Genomic DNA, 20331 nt, shown 5'->3' with positions numbered 1-20331 from the left:
TTGGTCCTGCTTGGCCCTCTGCAGCCAGCACAGTCTGCTGCTAGCTAGGCCTGCCCATCTAGCTTGAGTGGGAGGTCACCAGGAAGGAACTGGACCAGAATCCAGGGTGGCCCGGAGCAGACATTCCCCTCTTTTCTAGGTTGGGTAGGTGCAGCTAAGGACCTGAGACTGCAGAACATCCCTGTTTATCCCTGTTACCCGTAGGCCCGGCGCAGTACATACATACATACCCCTGTGATTTCGTTGTGTGTGGGAGGGGGTGTTCAGAGGCTGGATTTTAAGAGCACCCATTCCCCTCCCCAAACATCAAAGGGGATTGGAGGCGGACCAGAGGGAACGGCAGGTGGGCAGGCCGGCCACCGCGGGCGTGCCATGTGACACACAGAGGCCCGGAATGTGATTGCGCGGGGTCCCTGCGGTTTCCCCGGCCTGGGGACGCACCCGAGCTCCTTACCTCCTCGCCTTGCCCGAAGCGCAGGCCGAGCGCCGCGACGCGCTCCACGCGTAGAAAGCCGTCGGGGTCGCGGCCGCACACCTCGAACACTTCGCGCAGGCGGCGCACGGAGCGCAGCAGAGCCGCGGGGGCGCCCGCCCAGCCCGCGCCGCCCGCCATCCGCGCCGCCCGCAGCTAGCCCGAGACCCGCGCCGCCGCCATCGCGCTCCAGTCTGCGGCGCGCAGCCTCCGCCCGCGGCGGCCGCTCGTGTCAGCCGCTGGTGTCTGCCGCGCGCCGCGGGCCCGCGTGGGGGCGGGGCGGGGCGGGGCGGGGCTGCAGACAAAAGGACCCGAGCCGCCCCAGGCCCCGCCCCTCCTAGACGTGAGCTGGGGTGGGGGGAACCCTGCGCGACCGATGCACCCCGCCCCCACAGTGTACACAGGCTGCGTCCTTTGTCAGCTCTGGGTGTTGCAGGTGTTTCCTACCTAGTATTTGATTGCTGCATTCGCTTCCCAGGAAGCTGAGACCCCTGAGAAGCCGCGCGGCTGGTTAAAGAAAAGGGATGGGCGCAGTGAGGAGGTTCAGGGAACCCTGGAAGGGTGGCAGGTGGAGGGGATTAGAAGTGATGGTGGGAGGAACAGAGAGTCTTCAATTAGGCTTAGTGTCAATGGGGCCCAGGAACACCAGTGGCTTGGGAACCCGGAGCTCCTGTCCTCTCCTATTTTGCTGGCAGCCCCTCAGAGCTCAGGACTCCATCCTGGATGTGGACGACCGACCCAACCTGTATCTTGCCTCCTCCTAAGTGAAGCTCGTCTGAGTTTCATCCAACCCTGCAGAGCCCAAGCCTAGTGTCCTGTCTACCTGTCAACCTTTTCAGCACAACAGGTCCCACAGGAGTGGTTGAGCCCAACTCAAGTACAGGTCTTGCCTGAGCCCACCCCCAGATTTGCGCAGGTTTCTTCCTCATCGTTCTGCCTCACCTAAATTCTGAGCCCTTCTGCCAAATCTCCATGTATTTCTGAAACTCTGCTAGGGTGTGCATGGTGGGAAACTCTAAGGGTTACGATATGCCTTAGTGTCCCTGGTCTCTGGTCAAGTGTGAGCCCAGAGAAGATGGGCAGCCCCATTCCTTACAGGAGATCAGAGCAACTCAGTGGCATGGATAAGGAATGCAGGGGACTTGAACCACAGGGCTTCCCCTCTCTGAGCCTCAATTTCCATTCTGGTCTTCAGGATGGGTCTTAAATATGGATGCTTAGTCTCCCCTGTAGTCCTGACTCCAGGGGTGAGCCAGGCTGTCCCTCATTTGATGCTCTACTCTTCCAGAGGTCAGGTCTCCCTAGGAAGAAAACCTTGTGGGTTTAAGAATCAGAGACTACTGTGTTCATGGAGTCAGCCACTAGAGAGGGGAGATGTACTGTTCTGGAAAGTGGTTTTCCCCTCTCCCGGTAGCTGAATGCTTCTCTGTGAGATACTAACGAGAGAGAGAGAGAGAGAGAGAGAGAGAGAGAGAGAGAGAGAGAGAGAGAGAGAGAGAGAGAGAGAGAGAGAGAGAGGATGATTGATAAACGAAAGGCAGGTAGCAACACAACCTGGAAAGCAAGAGACCTCACTCTTCTAACTGCCTGTACATGGGGGCTCTGATCAATCCCAGGGGAGTAAAGCCTAAGACCACATTCCAAGTTCTCCAAAGGCAGGTTAGAAGCAAATTCCAACGCCATCCCTTATCAGATTTCTGGGACAGTTCTGAGCTCAGTCTTTCTGCCATTTCTCCAGAGCAGAGATTACAAGCCTTGCTGTCAGGATGGCCTCCTTCCTCTCCTTAACAATTGGAAACACTGTAGCCCCTTCCTGCCTCCAAGCCTGGGGTGACTCGCTCTTGTCTCTGCCTCTTCCACCTCCTGTGGCCAATTGGCTAGCTTCCAAATTCCACGAGAGGGCTTCATGACCATGGGTAAAACCAACAAGAGCCCTCCAGCCATAGCCCAGGAGGCCAGTGACCACCAAAAGCTGAAGGGGTTGGGGAGAAACTCTCCAGAGACCTTTGCAGGAGCACAATCCTGCCAGCACCTGCGCTAGACCTCCTGACTTCCCGAGCCGAGAGAGAGCACATTTGTGCTGCTTAAGTCACCAAGCTTTGGGTAGTTTGTGGTAGTCCAACAGTGTGCGGTGTGAGTTGTTGATCCTGGGTCAGATCAACAGCTGAACTGGGCAAAGGTCTGGCACTCTGTCAGCTGTATGATGCCCGGCGTCAGTCTTCCTGTCTGAAAGCAGGGCTCGTAGTCTCCTCTTTGCAGAGATCTGGTAGGTGTTTGATGAGAGCTTGTGGGCAATGTGCCTTGCCCGGTGTCTGGCACATAGCGGCTTATTGATGAGTCAGTATAGACTCAGAGAAAGTCTACAGGGAATGTGTTGCTGAGGTGGGATCTCATGGAGCCCAGGTTGGACTCTGACTTGCTATGTAGCCAATTATCTTTTTTTAAATTAAAGATTTATTTAGTTTATGTATATAAGTACACTGTAGCTGTCTTCAGACACACCAGAAGAGGGCATCGGATCCCATTACAGATGTTTGTGAGCCACCGTGTGGTTGCTGGGCACTGAACTCATGACCTCTGGAAGAGCAGTCAGTGCTCTTAACCACTGAGCCATCTCTCCAGCCATGATCAGGAAGCTTCTGATTCTCCTGCCTCCACCTCCCAAATGCTAGGATTACAGGCCTGAGCCACCCCGCATGGTTTATTCAGCATTGCTGATGCTACCCAGGGCCACAGGTATTTTTCCCACCAACTGAGCTTCATCCCCAGCCCCAAAGGGCTGTATTCCTTCTTCTGTAGTCTATCCGAGGCCCTCACCGTCCAGGCTGCCCAGAAATGGGGCAGAACTCGCAGGTTCGTCCTGATCACCCCGCTGATGCTATTTCTCAAGCCGTGAATAATTATCACTTTGGAGAGGAGAAGGTGGTAAGTTACTCTCTTCCGTCACCTGTCTCAGAATTCGCCTCAGCAGCAGAGTGTGGAGCCCTCACACATCTCCCATCATTTGGCACACCCCGGGGTGATGGGGCCCTGGCTGGCCTGGGCTACACTGGGGTGGTCCAGTGTCTTGAGATTTCATCCTTCCTCGTCTACAGGAGCGTCTGTCCACCCAGAGCCTCTCCAGCTCTCAGAAGCAGGATACTGATGGCTGATGTTCCTGCCAGGATTTTTTTTAATTACTTTTAATTTTTCAACTTTACTTTAAAAAAGATTTATTTATTTTATATATGTGAGTGCACTGTAGCTGTCTTCAGACACACCAGAAGAGGGCATTGGATCCCATTACAGATGGGTGTGAGCCACCATGTGGTTGCTGGGATTTGAACTCAGGACCCTTGGAAGAGCAGTCAGTGCTCTTAACCACTGAACCATCTCTTCAGCTCCCCTTTCAATGTGTTTTGTGTGTGTGTGTGTGGGGGGTGGTGTTTTACCCGAATGTATGTTTCTGCATGATGCACAGACAGTATTCTAGGAGGCTACAAGAGAGCATCAGGTCTCCTGGGACAGGAGTTACAAGTGGTTGTAGGCTGTCATGTGGGTGCTGTGAATCAAACCTTGGTCCTTTGAAAGATCAGCCAGTGTTGTTTACCACTGAGCCATCTCTCCAGCCACCGCCACCACCGCCACCGCCATCACCAATCATCAATTCAAGATGGGTTCTCACTTTGTAGCCCTGGCAGGCCTGAAACTGCATCAGCTTCTGGAGTGCTGGGATCACAGGCATGCGCGACCATACCCATCCCTTACAAGATCCTAAGAGAAAATGGCAAAACCTTCCAAAGTCTGTTCCACAGGGCTCTCCATGCTATTGTCGGCTGCAAAAGGGCCCCTGAAAGTGACTTGTGGGCAGGGCACTAGCATTTACTTCTAAAGTCTTCAGGGTTTCCCAAGCAGCTATTGCCTCCTGCCCACCCTCATACCCCCCACCCCTACTTCCATTCCCCCTACCCCCACCCTGCATACCCACTTCACAACTTTCACCCCCACACATCCCCACCCCACAGCCCTGGAGGCCAGGCTGCGTAGGTCTGTGTTCCCTGCTTCTCTTCCTCTGTTGTTCCTCCTGCCTTACAGAAAACCCCCAACCCCTCAGCCTGGGTTGAAGCCACAAGCCCCCTTTTGGTGTAGCGTCCCTGGTGTGATCCCGTCCACCACACACAGGCTCTTCTTTGTTGAGCAACTACTGTATACCAGGCATCAGCTAATGCAGACTCTGTCCTCTGGAGCTCATCGGTAGACACAGCTGGCACAGGCTGTTCCTTTCCATGAATGGTCCTCGATTCCCCATCCCTGGGTCGGATCATCCAAGAAGCCCTCCTGAGGCAGCTGTGTTCCCTCCTCTGCTGGCTCAGTGGTCAGGCCCTGCCCATCCATTCCCCTTGCTCTGGCCAGGACACCAGCTCCCTTTTCAGGGCTGAAGGGATTATTCCACATTCAGAAAAAGACAACAGTTTCAGGAAAAAGAGCCAAGGCCACAGTGCCCTCAGAGAGGGAGGGAGAACAGGTAGATGAAAGCCCAAAGAACCAAGGACGGTGCCTGGGTCAGAAGTGTACACTGAGCCCTGTGAACTTGTGTGCACATGTGTATCTTCCCGGAGAGCCTGGGAGCTGAGAGCACAAGTCCTGAGAGGGCGGGGAGGGCTGTAGTGAGGGCTGTTTTCCTTGGCTTGGATTGTCAGGCTTTCACTTTTTATGTTAATCCTGCAAATATTCCCCCAAGGAAGGAGGAAGAAACCCATCCCCCTAGCTAAAAATCCACTGTGATCATGCATGTGTGTGTGTGTGTGCGTGCGTGTGTGTGTGTGTGTGTGTGTGTGTGTGTGTGTATACACATGCACAAGTGATACACATGCACAAGTGCATATGTGCTCCTAGGTGACCGTGTGCACATACATGTGTGTGGTGCATGTACGTGTCATTTATTCCTAAGGAGCTTGGCTCCACCTTGCCTTCTGGTTAGATTTAACTTTACTTACATGTATGTGTGTATGCCTGGGCAAGACTGCCACATGCCTATGGATGCCCGAGGAGGTCAAAAGAGTATGTCAGATCACCTAGACACAGAGTTGTTGTGAGATGCCAATGTGGATGCAAGGAACTGAGCTCGGGTTCCTGGCAGAGCAAGTGTCCGGCCATCAATCAAGTCATCTTGTCATTGCAGCCCTTCCTGGAGAAGGTGTCTCCTGGGCCCCAGGACTTGCAAGAGAGACTAGAGTCTTGGCCAGTGAGCTCCAGGAACACCCCCTTCCCTCTCTGCCTCCCCAGCTCAGGGATTCCAAGTGTGTACCAACAAGCTCAATAAAAATCGAACATCGGGACCATCTGTCATTAGAGTCAACACCGTTATCGGGACGATGACCTACAGTATGATTAAGAACAGTCTAATTATTTAAAAAATTTTATTAAAGAAATTGAAAGTTAGCATATAAAGTAATGTTTTATTTTTATTTATTTATTTATTTTGGTTCTTTTTTTCGGAGCTGGGGACTGAACCCAGGGCCTTGCGCTTCCTAGGTAAGCGCTCTATCACTGAGCTAAATCCCCAGCCCCATGTTTTATTTTTTATACACATGTCAGTGACTTTAATTTTTAAAGAAGTAACAGTATCTGTAAAAACATAGGCAAATACTTATAAGCAACAAAACTTACCTGTCATTATTACTGTTGGCTGCATTCCCTTTTTATCCTCTTCTTCATTGAAATAGTTGGGGATGGACCCCATGCAGTTTAAACCCTCCTGACTCTTTTAGAAGTGTTCCTTCTCAACTTAAATGTCACTGTCACCCTCTCCTTTTGCGGTCCCAGGAGTTAAATCCAGAGCTTCAGGCCTGTAAGAAAATGCTCTCCCACTGAGCTGCACCCTCAGGCTGTATCCATTTCCAAAAACTGCATACCAGGAACTGTTAGATCAGCAGTTCTCAATCTGTGGGCTGGAACCCCCTGGGGCAGGTTGAATGACCTTTTCACAAGGGTCACCCAAGACCATAGGAAAACACAGATATTTACATTACGATTCATAACAGTAGCAAAGTTATGGTTATGAAGTAGCAATGAAAATAATTTTATGGTCAGGGGTCAGCACCACAGGAGGAACTGTATTAAAGAGTGGCAGCATCAGGAAGGCTGAGAGCCACTGTGTTAGATGGATATAGAAAGTCTACTGTTTCGTTTCGGTTGTCTTTAGGTGTTCTAACATTAATCAATGTCATAGTCTCCTCATTACTTACTTCTCTGGGTCCCTAGAGTGGTTCTAAGGCAGTGGTAGACATCTTTAAGGCTGTGGTTACCCCACAGCCCGTGTGAGCATCCAAGCCGATGCTTGCATTCACACTTGTAGTCTCAGCTCAGGAATTCAAGGCCAGCTTGGACAGCGTAGTCAGCAAGACCTCATCGCAAGAAAATAAGAAACGTACCCCGCTGTTTCAGCTTGTCCTATGTCTCAGTCAGGGTCACTGACGCTGCTGTGACAAACACCACGGCCAGACGCAAGTAGGGGACGAAAGGGTTTATTCGGTGTACACTTCCACATTATCGTCCATCATTGGAGGAAGTCAGGACAGGAACTCAAGCAGGACAGGAACCTGGAGACAGGAGCTGATGCAGAAGCCATGGAAGAGTGTTACCTACTGGCTTGTTCCCCAAGGCTGGCCCAGGACCACCAGCCCAGGGATGGCACCACCCAGATCTTATGGAGGGATTTTCTCAGTTGAGGTTCCTTCCTTTCAATTAACTTTAGCTTGTGTCAAGCTGATGTAAAAGCAGGCAGCATCCACTTCCTGTCTGCTCACAGGCCCGTGGACTCCACCATACAGTACTTAGCAGCGTGTAGCACTTGTGGATTACTCTTTCATAGCTTTTGCCCATTTTTTTCTACCTGTGTCTTTCAGGAAGTTGACTTTTCTGAGCTATTTATTGAGACTGATAAGGAGCGTTGGTGAGCCTTTTAATTTTGTGTGGGATTTCGTTTTGGGGGCCTGAGGACATGGTAGGCTGTGAGACAGCCAAGGCAGGTATGATGTCTTTCACTGAGAAGATACAAGGCTCTCTGTGGAGCGACTGCTGATCTTCATGCCAGTATTCCTGGTGCCCTTCACCACAGACAGAGGGCAGCTCCTTCTGACCTGTGTAACTTGGTGAGGCACACGGAAGTATGGGAAACTGCGAGCAGAAGTAGCCGTAAGTGCAGCGTTCTGTGCAGTCTGGTACCTATGAATCACACCTAACCATTCACACTTCATCAAAATGGAAACTGTGCCTCCCCCATCTCCCTCCTCCCTTATGGTGCATGAGCTTCAATGTACAAGCGGCTGTGTATTTGCATGTGCATGCATGTGCATGCCCAGGCCAGGGAAAGGACATCCACAGAAGACATTGCATGTCTTTCCCTGTCAAGCTTCACCTTAGCAGACAGGGACTCTCGTGGAACCGGAAATGAGCATATTCTCCTAGGCTGGCCTCGGGGACGGCCCTGGGATCTCTAACGCAGGGGTTACAGGCACGTGCGACCGTGCTCAGTTTTCTAAGTGTGGATCGGGGATTCAAACTCAGGTCCTCACGTTTGAAGAGAGGAAGCCCTGTGACCCATTGCGTCACCCTCAGCACACAGACTGCAGTTAGAGGGAGTGGTCCATACCTTCCTCCCAGGACTCTGATGGGAGCAGAGGCAAGTGGATGTCTGAGTTTGAGGCCAACCTGGTCTACATAAGGAGCTCCAGGACAGTCAGGATGACACAGAGAAACCCTGGTTTTTGTTTGGTTGTTTGTTGTTTTTTTTTTTAAATGTACTTCTAATCCTGATAGTCACAGTGTACATGTTCAACACCCAGAGCAGTCCCAGTTTTTCAGAGTGGAGGGGACAGTGCAGCGCCAGCCTTTGTGCTGGCTGATCTTGCGCCTCCACAAAACTGGCTGAGCAGAGCCCCCTGCTGGCTGGTGCTGTACATAGCAGGGTAGAAAATGAACTGTAGGAACTATAGTATAAACTAAACCTGTTTTAATCCAATTACAACAATAAGCTTTGTTTGGGCTTTTTTCAGTGCTAGGGATTGAACCCAGGACCTTGCACATGTTTGCTGAGTGTTCTGCCACCGAGCACATTCCCAGCCACTACCATTTTTTTTAAAATTCCTTAGTGTATACTCTCTCTACAAAATTATGTCTCATTATGTCATTTTTTTTGTCCCAGTGTATCATACATTTTGACCATATTCACTCACATTAACCTTCCTGGTCTCGCTCCTACTCTACAAGTTTTAACTTAAAAATGTGCATTGGTGTTTTGCCTGCATATCTGTCTGTATGAGGGTGTTGGTTGGATCTGGAGTTTGGCAGTTGTGAGCTGCCATGTGGGTACTGGGAATTGAACCCAGGTCACCACTGAGGACCCCCCTCCAGTCCCCAGTTTTAAATACGTTTAAATGTGTCTTACTCCTAGAGAGCGTTCCCAAGTAAACTATCGTAGTGCCTTCCTCTCCATCATGTTTCCTTGCTTATTCCTAAGCGGCTCTTCTTGTGGTATGGGGCTGGGAGTATTTAGGGATGGGGAGCCAACTCTGTTTGCAGAGATGTGATGGAGAACTCTGAGGACCCACGCTTTTCGTGATGGAATCTTTACAGTTTTCTTTTTTCCCGAGACAAAGTCTGACTCTACTGCAGACTGACATCCAACTCACAGCCATCCTGCTGGGTGACAAATGTGTCACCAGGCTTTGACCGATGCCTCTTCCCACTCAGCTCAGTGGTCACTGTGCTTGTTCAGCTCCTTTCCCACTGGGCTGTCCACTCCCAGGGGGTGACCATGGACATACTGAGCAGTAACAACAAGTGCTGTGCTCGCTAATGCAGGAAGGCTGCTCTGCTGGTCCTTCCTCCTTCTCTGCTGTTTGTGGTGAAATGAACTTTCTTTTTGTACCTGGATGGTTGTGCAAGCTGAAGAAGTCGTTTGGAAATGATTGTGAAATGTCTGCACTAAAGCATGGCTTTTCTTGATTTTCTTTTTGCACCAGTAAAAAGACTGAGGACTGGCTGGTGTCTCTGAACATGTAGCTGCACCCCTAGCCCCAGGACTAGAGTTTTGCAATGGATCTTTTATCTCTATTTTGTTTGAGATTTTGCACTGGGGCAGCTATTGTATAAGGACTTCTTTGCTGTTTTTCTGCCTGTGTAGTTCCTCAGCAACACAGAACTAGTGCTATTTCTTAAGTGTTACTGAGCATTTGTGACCAAAGCTTCCCCTTGTCTGAGTCTCTAGTCTAACCAGGGAGCCAGGAGAATAATAGACCTGCTCTCACCATGGCTCGCAGTCATGGCCGTGGCAGCAGCAGGGACCAGAGCACTTCCAAGAGATACCAAGGCTCCAGGCTATGCTGGAAAATTGGGTGGCTGGAGCCAATGAATGACTGACAGCTGTAAACTCAAAGGTCTTTGTGTTTTGGTGATGATTCTTAGAAAAAGATTTATTTTATATGCATGGGTGTTTTGTCTGCACACACCTTAAGTGCACCATGTGTATGCAGTGTCCAGGAAAGGCAGAAGAGGGCATCAGATCAGATCTGGAACTGGAGTTAGATGGTTGTGAGCCTCCACGTGGGTGGCCACTGGGAATTGGATCTGCGTCCTCTGTAAGAACAGCTCATGTCCATAACTGCCGAGCCTTCTCTCCAGCTCTTTTGGCTAGAATTTTGTCTCCTGCAGAGCCCTAGTGTGGATGGCCAGTGGTGGAGTTTGGGTAGAGGCAGAGATCAAGCAATATTTTTCCTTCTGCCTTTGCTCCACAAACCAAGCTGCTACCAAAACCCCTCTGGCCAGTGATGGCTAATTCTACCTCAACTCTGGGCCAGGCCTCAACTCTGAGGCATCTAGAATCACTGAGCTGGAAAGTGTCTGTGTGGCCTTGTGCTAAGGTGTGTCTTTTAAGTATTTTTTGGGGGGTGTGGTGGAGTTGAGTTCTGTCCTTAACTGAGGACAGTGGGAACCCAGGAAGCCAGTCTAAAGCAATTCCTTCACAGCCTCCGTTCATCTCAGACATTAAAGACAAGGGAACCTTATCATTAGTCCCTGAACACATCCAACAGCATATTGCTGATTATTTCCAAGCTCCAAAGTCTCAGCTCAAATTCTGCCTGCTGCACCCCTCAACCGTCCGTATCTTAGGACACATCTGCATCAGTTATGTGGCTGTTTTCCCCACTAAGTCATAAATCCACAGTGGGCAGAGGCCAAACCCCTCACAATGCCTGCTTGGTTCATGGGGTTTCTTTGGAATAACGGCAGTGGAACTTACAGCTCCTGACTCCCGCCCTGCCCCCCAAGGCTTACAACTGGCCACATTCCCACACTCTGAACTTCTGGGCAGAAAGGATCCAGGCAAGATGACAGTGTGGCTTCCCTATTTTACCTGGAGGAAGCAGTTATAGGGTATGCCTGGGGTGATGGGGACAGGCTGCTTCCTAGACAGGACAGTGGAACGCTCCAGTTTGAAGGTTACTGTTTGGTTTCCAGCATCCCATGGCCAGACTGTTCACTGGCCAAGTGGCTCTGAGGGCACCCAGAGGACAGCACCTGTGCTGGCAACCCTTGGCCAAGTCAAGGAGCCTGCTGTCTAGGAATGGCGACGTGTGACCCGGAGAGTTGCAGACATGGCTAATTTTGACTAAGGTGCTTTAGGCCCTAGGGACAGGTAGCTATTTATAGTTTATAGCTCTCAATTTCAGGGTCTTCAAACCTGGGTGTCCAGCAAAATTGCCAGAGAAACTTTAAATACACATACTCTCTCAGGACCCCATCTCCTGGTGGGTCTGCTTTTGCCTGGGGTGGGACCAGAATATTCCAGTGCTCCCAAGGTAGGATACCACCTGCCCATAGAAAGACTTGCACACTTTGGTCATTTGCTCAGAGAGAAGTGTTCTTCTGAGGACAGTTTCTCAGGGCCAGGGGGCTTCCTTCTCCAGCAGCAGAGCGGTGGCTACCACTCATGGGAGGTGCTCATGACACCAGTGGACCCCAGCATTAATGACAGGCTACTTCTTGAGAAGTCAATCTGCCTATGCTGGAGTGACAGTTGCCTCTGCGTTTGACAAACCCATTCTACCTCAATGACTTTATTTTTGGAGAAACCTCTTTCCTGCAGGGTGAGCAGAGGCGGCAATCCATGACATATTTGAAAGGGTGAGCACGGTCTAATGTCCTAAAGACCAGCAAGGAAGAGACATAGTCGGATGCATGTGGAGACAGAGAATAACTCCTCACAGTTTAGAGCAGATGGAATTTACATTTTACTTAAAAAAAAGGGGGGGGGGGAGGTGGGTAGGAGGGTGTACACAGGACAGGAGCAAGTGAGGGTAACGCTCTCTCAGACAGAGGTCTGGGCATTTCCCCACAGCAATGGAGTCTGTGTGTCAGGCAGGATCTCTCCTGCTGGGTACAGTATCAACATGGCTGCAGGCAGGGAACTGCTGGCTGGGAGGGGTAAGTTAACCATATACAAGGTCAGTTCACAATACACAGCTTTTCCTTTAAATGATGTAACGCAGTCGCAGGAAGAAGTTAACAATAGGAGCACAAGAATAATCAAATTTTTGTTTGTTATCCATGTACAGCAACTAACCGCTTTACAAAAAAGCAAAATAATACAATATATCATCACATGTATTTACAATGTAGTAAATAGACTTTTCTGTCAAATTTTACACAAACTATTTACAGGTGAATACACCACACTAAAAAACGGTGCGGCTGACACTAAGTGGATTTCCGTATGCGTCCATTGCATAACATTGAATGAGACATGCTTCAATATGCTTGGGGGTAAATGTAGAAAAAAATAAAAGAAAAACACAAACCCCCCACTCCTGGGAATCAGAAGCCAGATCTCCCACAGGAAACTCACAACCCCGAGCCCCCGAGGAGTGGGCTGCTGGTGCATACCCTGCACTGGGACAGTGGCAGTCCGCACTGTCTGGGCTCTATGCTCCCCACAGTGGAGGGCACAGGAGCCCAGAGGGGTGTGGTGGTGGGGTACCAGCCAAGCAGACATAAGCACAGCAGTACTGTTTCTCTTCTTCTAAGTCAAGGAAACACAGATTGAAAATGAATCACAGAACTCACACCAGATTGTGTAAAAGGGGCCTCAACTGGACCTTCAGCTGCTCCTGTAATTAGTCTCCTTTGGGGGAGGGGTAGCTGGTGACACTTAAGTTCCGTACGTTCAGTTGCTTGCAAAGTTAGCCTTTCTTCAAAAGTTGGAAGTTCTGTGTATTAGATAAAACTGGAACTCTTCACGAGTTTCCTGGGATGTACTGGTCAGAAGTGTTTTCACATTCAAAAGTGGCTCCATTCGACCTTTCCAAGGGGAGCCCAAATGGGGAGTTTAAGAACTATGGGAAACCCGCTATGGGAAGAACGCTACATTTACAAGTTGTCCTGTTTTATGGGGGAAGCAACGGGCAGTAATGTCCACCATTAGATGCACAAGGTCTCCAAAAAGGGAGGGAAAAAAAAGCCAGGCAGGCAGAGCTACAGAAGTCTCCCTCACACTGTGCTGCCCCCGCTGCCCCAGCACTGCTGTGGGGAAGCCAGACCCTGGCAGCTTTGCCACAGGGCCTCCTGCCACGTCTACATCAGCTGCAATCTCAGCCTCACAGCCTTGGCTGTCTGCTCTGACACCTTACTCTAATGTAGCCTTTACAATGGTTAAAAATAAGAGCTCAGTTTGCTGCATCAGTCTTCAATATCCTCCAATGATTCTATGTTAAAATCACTAATACTAAAGGTTTTTCCTTTATTTTGGCAAACTTTTCCCAGGACTGTAAACAAATTAAAAAAATTAAATTGTTATTTCTGAATATCAAAAGCAATTTTATTTACATTACCATATTACATTGTTACTGTATGGATAAGTGTGAAATGTGTTATATTATTAAAGTCAGAATACTTAAATGTACCATTATCTAGTGACTTAGTTGTGGAGTTTAACTCACTGAAACCCACAGGGCCCGTCCGCACCCCACTGGGTTTCTTTTGGTCCCTCCAAAGCCATTATGTCTTAATATATGAAGGGAACCTGGGAGAAGAGGGGTAATACCTTTTAAAAATAAATATAGTTCAATCTTAAATGAGAGCATCCATGCACTACGTGCTCACCAAAGTCAAACTGTCTTGCATACTGCAGGTACCATGAAGCAGCCGGGTGTGCATCCCATGGAAGGGCCTGAGTCACACTGGTCCAGCCATTCTGCACAGCAGCAATCCTAGAGGTCCTGTATCCACAACACACGGGCTGACCAGACTTCACAGTGACTAAATGTAATCCTATCAGATAGAATCCAAATCTTTTGCTAGAGATTCCTGATTTTATTTGGAGGAGAGGAGTAAGATTAAAAGATTTAAAAAATACATTTTATCAAAGAAATTTATGATAATATACAGCATATTCTGTTTCTTGGAAAATTATTTAACAAAATAAAAATATCACCTACCCTAAGTCACGTACCATTCCATTTTGCTATGGAGCTAATAATGAAAAGAGCTATGAAAATTACTTTGTGGAAACAAGTCTCAACACTCTGTCTGCTAATTACCCTGCTTAGAATCACTTAGGAAAGAGGAGAAAGGAAGTGCAGAAACAAGTGTAGTTTCTATACTTAGTATAGTCTTGGCTTACAAAAAAAAAAAAAAAAAAAAAAAAAAAGAAAGAAAGAAAAGAACAGAACAGAACACCTTCATACATAAAAGATAATCAACAGGAAAAAAATTACCTAGTTTGGATGACCGAGTATGTATAAGGCCTCAGAACCGATAGCTTTAATTCAGCAATGCTAAGATGTGTGTGGTCATGCGTATTTTCCTGTACTTATTGCTAATACTCAAATGTTAGTATTTCTTATGAATCCATTACAAAATACTAGTTTGTCCCCCTCCCCCAGCCCCTGGCCTGTGGCTTCGCTGAGGCTTGGCCTCTGTGGTTCCTTCAACTTCATAAGGTAAAAAAGCCCACAGCTAGAAGATTAAATACACTGGGGTTAAAATATTATTTCTCCCCCGAACTTGTAAGTGTGTAAATAAGACGACCACTTCACTCTGTAAGACCGGAACACAGAAGGTCGTCTTCTGTGTATGGCCCATGGCTGGCAGCAGTGGCGGCACTGGACGGTTCATCCACGCCCACAGTCCACGCTCTCAGTCAGGCTTCCTGACCTCCTGCTTTCTCTGCAGTCCTCAGAACAAGTGCTCAACCAGACACATGCCAAAGTAGAAGGAAAACATCAAAGAGAAGCAGCATTAAACTTAGGCAATGCTCCAAGAGGTGACCGTCTGGCAACACAGCAGACCAGATGCGTTCATAAGACACGAAGTGCAGCAGTGCAAGGTGGGGGAGAGTCATGAGTGAGAAGCCATGTTAGGTTGGTTTGAAGAGTGAAAGAAAGAAAGCTTCACACGATCTTCTTAATGCTATTACGTTTGAAACTGCCAGCACTCCTTTGCTTCTGCACTTGGCTTGCGGATCCATGGCGAGTCCGTCCACTGTTACAGTGGCCAGTGGTGGGGGAGAGTTCAACGTTCTCCTTGTCGATTCCTGGAGAGAAAGAAGAGCTGGTTACTCCTCCTCTAGGACCCAATCTCATTGCTTGTGGGTGAGATCCGACCTGATGAACAGTTCCAGCACATTCCATATTTATACAGGCCTTGTCACATACAGAGCCTCACACTTTGCTAAGCTGAATTTGCTATCATTGTAGTTAAACAGCCTAAGAGAAAAGAGAAGTTGCAAGAACAGCTGGAGGGAGGTAGAATGAAAGGCTGGCCACCCGGGAAGCCTCGGAGAGCACCTTCTCCCAGTCATACCAGAAGTGTCCAGCAGAGGGCAGCTTCTAGCCACACATCCATCTTTCAGAAAGAGGCATCCGCTTCTCACTGAATCAGGCTCAATGCCTGTTCTGGAAGAATGAGCACTTCCTGAAAAGATGAGCTACCACAGGGCTCTGCCCAGGACCTTGGTTTCTTTTCAATCCTGTCAAGGTACTACACTCTTCTCAACCTTAGTCAAGGAGATGACACTCCTCTCAGGGTCCTATAATATATTTTACAAATAATGTAAAAGCTATTTTCAGAAAGGTAATCAGAACAAAAGGGCAAATTTAAAAAAGATCTCAGCACATTGTTAAACGTTACAAATAAAGATAGGAAAGTTGTGTCTGATGGAGGTGAGGAAGGCAGTTTGGGCAGTTAGCATGATCTTTCATGGTCCCTGATATGGATTTTGGTCATTAGTTGACTGAAACAGGGTCTCTCTGTGTAGCCCTGGAAATCTTGAAGCTTGGTGTGTAGACCAGGCTGTCCTGGCACTCAAAGAGATGTGCCTGCCTCTGCCTTCAGAGTGCCAAAGTTAAAGACGTGTGCCACCATGCCTGGCCCTGGATCTTCATTTTGAGTGGGTTTGCCTCTAAAAGTTCATTCCACTGTAGTCTTTTAAGGTTTGTGTACTTTTCTGCTCTCTACCCTTCAAAAGAATTTGCTCCCCAAATAGATACTGTACTCGTTTCTAGCATATTCACTGACTGGAAACATCCGGTAGCTGGAATAAACTGTTCACAGACACAGGAGGAGGAGGAGAGCAGGGAAAGACAATCCATGTGAAGAAAAGGATAACAAATGGGGGTGGGCAGGCAGGAAAACATCTGTCCACATGTTATACCCCGTGGCATTGCCCTGGTCTAACTCTATGTAGTGTCTGAATCTAAAAAGAATCATTACACTTAGGAATGGAAACATTTTCACTTGGGGGCAAAAAAGTATTCTTTCAAGCCACAAGGTATTTATTGTGTTACAGAACGTGGAGCAGATCCATGTGGTAATGAGTAGGCTGAGGACAGGGACTGCATCTGGGACGACACGTCCTTGATTCAGAGGCAGTCAGTCCTCCATTCGATCCAGCTCCACTCCCATCTTCTCCCATGTTTCCTACCGTAACTGCCTTCTCTGCCCTCCTGGAGTCACTAGCTTTTGCCTCTAACCGCAACCTGTACACACACCTTATCTCCTCAGCTGCAGTGAACACACGGGACCAGCTGTCATTCGTGCTTTTTTTCCCTTATAAAATCTAGCTAATCACTTTTAATAACGGCTGGTTTGCCAAATTCGTCCACTTTAAATTATGACAGCTAGAAGTCCTCTAGTTCACAGCCCTGAAGTGTGCAGCTCTTGCTTTATAGTACAGAATGACCCTGCATGCATTAGAGAGGGAAATGCTTCTCGGCCAGCTCCCCTCTGAAGTGACACAGGTTGTCAGTGCCTCTGACATCAGTGTATCTCGTCTTTGATGAACACTGACCTGTGCTTCAGTCACGGGAACGATCTGGATGCTGGAGATGGGACACAGCAGCTGCCTGCCCTCCATTAAGCTACTCGCTGACCCTCAGTTCCCTCAACCGGTGTTGTTCCCCTAAGAGGAATCTTCACTGTATCTTACTTCCTAATGAGGAAGTTGGGAAGCAAATAAGCAGTGTCACAGAATTCTTAAGTCTAATTAGAACAAAAAAAGTTTTCTATAAAGAACGAGAAAATTGCATAAATATTTTGTAGAACACTGTATATGTATAAAAAATTGTCAAAGAATAAATAAAAGGTAGATATTATAACCAAGTTTTGGGAGAATTACTTTTTATTCAAAGATGTATTTATTTTATGTATATGAGTACACTGTAGCTGTCCTCAGACACACCAGAAGAGGGCATCAGATCCCATTACAGATGGTTGTGAGCCACCATGTGGTGGCTGGGAATTGAACTCAGGACCTCTGGAAGAGCAGTCAGTGCTCTTAACCACTGAGCCATCTCTCTAGCCCAGGCAGAGTTATTTTTTTAAAAAGCAATAAAAATGAATTGTATTTACAGCAACAGACAGTCTGAGGGCCCAGGTAATGGAGCAAACCTGACACTCAGATAACCTTCTTCTGATAACTTGCCAGCATTCCGTCACACCTCATCTGCCTCCACATGCTGCTGACGGGTGCAGACTGCTCACAGAGCAGAGTCCTGCCCTGACTCAGGCCTTACTTCACATTTGAGAGAAAGGCCTGACCTCGCACACCTCTGCTGAAAGCTTTGTATTCTGCATTCTTATATCCCTAGGCACCAGGTCCTCCTTTCCTTCTTCCTTCCAGTGGTACAAAAGCAAAAATCCATGAGATTGAAGAAACCAGAAGGCATCACCAAAAGGACATAAAAGTGAAGGTTCCATGTCTCAGTCTGCTAGTGCAAACCCTGACAGCAGCTGTACTCAGACAGGCAGCCAGTTACAAGCATGCAGGGCAGCATTCTCAGTGGTCAGCAAGCTGGGCTGGCTCCAGATGAGCACTAGCAGGTATTGGCTAACACTGTGACTGCCTGAGCTGCTGGGAGAAGAACTGCTGGATTATACTCAGATGCTAGCCTGCCTCCCTACTATGGCCTGAGTTCCTTGAAGGCAGGTATCAGAACATGCTTATCCTGTTTTCTGCCTGGAAAATAACACACAAATACTACCACATGTAAGGATACACATGAGAAGTCTGTCTGAAGTCACAGTAAAGCAAGGTGAATGATAACTCAGCTGTCATCACTTACTTATGCAGAAGCCCGATTGCTCAGTTCCCTACAAACAGCGGAGCAAAGCTGCTGAAACTCTTCTCCACACAGCCGAGCTGGCAACTATGCTGGAGGAGAGCTTACGTTGCTTTGGGGCAGAGAATGAATACAAGGTACTATGTACACTCATAGCATTCCACCACTAGGCTGTGGGCTCTCAGACTGGGCGGAGAACTCTTGCTGCCTCTGCAGTAAGAATGAACGACCTGGATGCTGGAGATGGGACACAGCAGCTGCCTGCCCTCCACTAAGCTACTCGCTGACCTGCTGACCTCCCTTCTGCTCAGTCTGAGGGTTAAGGGAACACTGCCTATTTTACAGGGCTGCTAGAAAAATTGGGTAACAATATGTGAAGGTCTTTTCTGAACTGCACAAATAAAATAATTTTTCAAAAATAACTAAGATGTTTCTAATACCTGGAAGAAAAGAGACAAAGTAAAAACCAAATGGAGTTTTAGGGCAAATGATTAGGACTTCAATTTAATGCTGAATTTGTAAAACTACTAAAGCAAATGTAAAGAACATAAAACATCTTAAACAGAAGCCATGTGTGAAAGCTATAGCTGACGTTTATGCTGTAGGAAATGCATCTGCTGGATCACACAGACTTAGTACTGCGGGGATTTCAAGAACGGATGAGCTTTTCCTACAGCACCATTGCTTCTTCATCGCTCCGTGCAGCAGTACAAAGACTACATGAAGTGAACAGGTTCTTTCTGAATCAGGCAGCAACGAGCCACATGTCTGCTTGGTGTTCACCATCAGTTAAGGACATTCGTCCTCACAGCATGGGTGACAGAAGGCAGTCGGTTTTATGATAGGGCTGGGCTTTAGGATGGGTTTGGTTTTAGGATGGGGACAACTGTATTTTGGGGGATGGGAGAAACAAATATTTTCTAAATTAAAAAAAAAAAACCCTCTTCCTCAAAGTCCTCGGCCTGCTTTCTGCTGATGTCTCTTGAGTTTTTGGCTAACCAAGGACAGGGCAGGTAGAAGTGGCATCTGAACTGAACTATATATACCAATTACATAGTTTTGAAGCCCAGAAACCTCTCACCAAGCAACAGCTCTGTTTCCAAGTGCCCGAGCCACACTCGACTTCAAGGGACTGGGGGTGGGGCTGGGGGGCTCATGCTGTGGGTCCAGCTGGAGTGTAGAAGAAGCAGTGTTTTGTACACGGTGGTGAGGAGGGAGAGGCTGTATGCACTTTGTTGGCTTAGAGCATGCAGAGGAGCTTCAGGGGGATGAGGAAAGGCCAAAGGGAATGATATCCAGGAGTCAACAGCAGGGGAGAGCCATTAGACACTTATTACCTTCCCTGGTTCTCAGAAGGAACCTGACTTTATTTATGGGATTCTAACAAGTAATTTCTTAAGAACAATCTAAATAAGCAGAAGTTACTCTTCTAAGCACACCGTGAGAAGTATTTATTACAAAGCATCAAAGTAAATCACTAGAGTACACTGCATCCTCCAGACCCTGAGAGCCCTGGGCTTTGTATATGCGCAGGATAAATATCTGGAGCTTTTTTCCCTTTTCTTTAAAGACAGTCTCATAGCCCAGGTTGGCCTGGAACTCACAATGTAGCTGAAAATGACTCTCTCTCTCTCTCTCTCTCTCTCTCTCTCTCTCTCTCTCTCTCTGTGTGTGTGTGTGTGTGTGTGTGTGTGTGTGTGTGTGTGTGTGTGTGTGATGCATGAATTTAAGTGTGGCTATCAAAAGACAACTCTTGAGGTCTTGAGGTCAGTTCACACTTGGGAACAGAACTGCATATAAACAGCCTTTTCCCTGACTCCAATTATGTTTATTTTCTACAAGCAATATAGTATTAATTTTATGTTTAAGAAAAAGAAGAACTGTTTTAGAATGTGTTAAATACCAGGAGTCAGAAAGAAATAACTTCCACTTAAGCCTCAATACTAACACCCACAGGCATAAACTATCAAGTCCCTGTAGTGAGGACATCTCTCATCTTTAAATGTGTGAAGGTAGGGCCTGAAGACATGGCTCAGAGGTTAAGGGCACTGGCTGCTCTCTCAGAGGAACTGGGTTCAATTTCTAGCACTAATATGGCAGTTTCCAACTGTCTGTAACTTCAACTACAGATGATCTGATGCCCTCTGCTGGCCTCCTCAGGTAATGCATGCACAAGATGCATATTCACAGGTAAATTATTCATATGCATTTAAAAAAATGTAAAAATGCTTACTCCCTCCTGAGTCATGGTTTCTCTGTGCA

The 20331-nt window shown here is 47.9% G+C and overlaps 2 protein-coding genes across 11 annotated transcripts in view; both read right to left on the bottom strand.

The window, feature by feature from the left end:
- Nucleotides 1–706, bottom strand: part of Rab11fip4 (RAB11 family interacting protein 4) — a 109576-nt gene extending 108870 nt beyond the window's left edge. The window contains exon 1 of one of the 2 annotated variants that reach the window (XM_087572013.1): nucleotides 455–706. In XM_087572013.1, the coding sequence (XP_087428139.1) occupies nucleotides 455–613 (159 nt within the window). In that variant the 5' untranslated portion in view covers nucleotides 614–706. 2 annotated transcript variants of the gene reach the window in all.
- An 11015-nt stretch (nucleotides 707–11721) lies between these two features.
- Nf1 (neurofibromin 1) overlaps nucleotides 11722–20331 on the bottom strand; it is a 232595-nt gene continuing 223985 nt past the window's right edge. For all 9 annotated transcript variants that reach the window (XM_087569750.1, XM_087569756.1, XM_087569753.1 and 6 more), the window contains 1 exon segment: nucleotides 11722–15044. In XM_087569750.1, the coding sequence (XP_087425876.1) occupies nucleotides 14902–15044 (143 nt within the window). In that variant the 3' untranslated portion in view covers nucleotides 11722–14901.

Source organism: Rattus norvegicus, chromosome 10 (genome assembly GCF_021556685.1).
Source record: "Rattus norvegicus strain SHRSP/BbbUtx chromosome 10, alternate assembly SHRSP_T2T, whole genome shotgun sequence".
NCBI lineage: Eukaryota > Metazoa > Chordata > Mammalia > Rodentia > Muridae > Rattus > Rattus norvegicus.
This window is presented reverse-complemented; position numbering and strand designations above follow the sequence as displayed.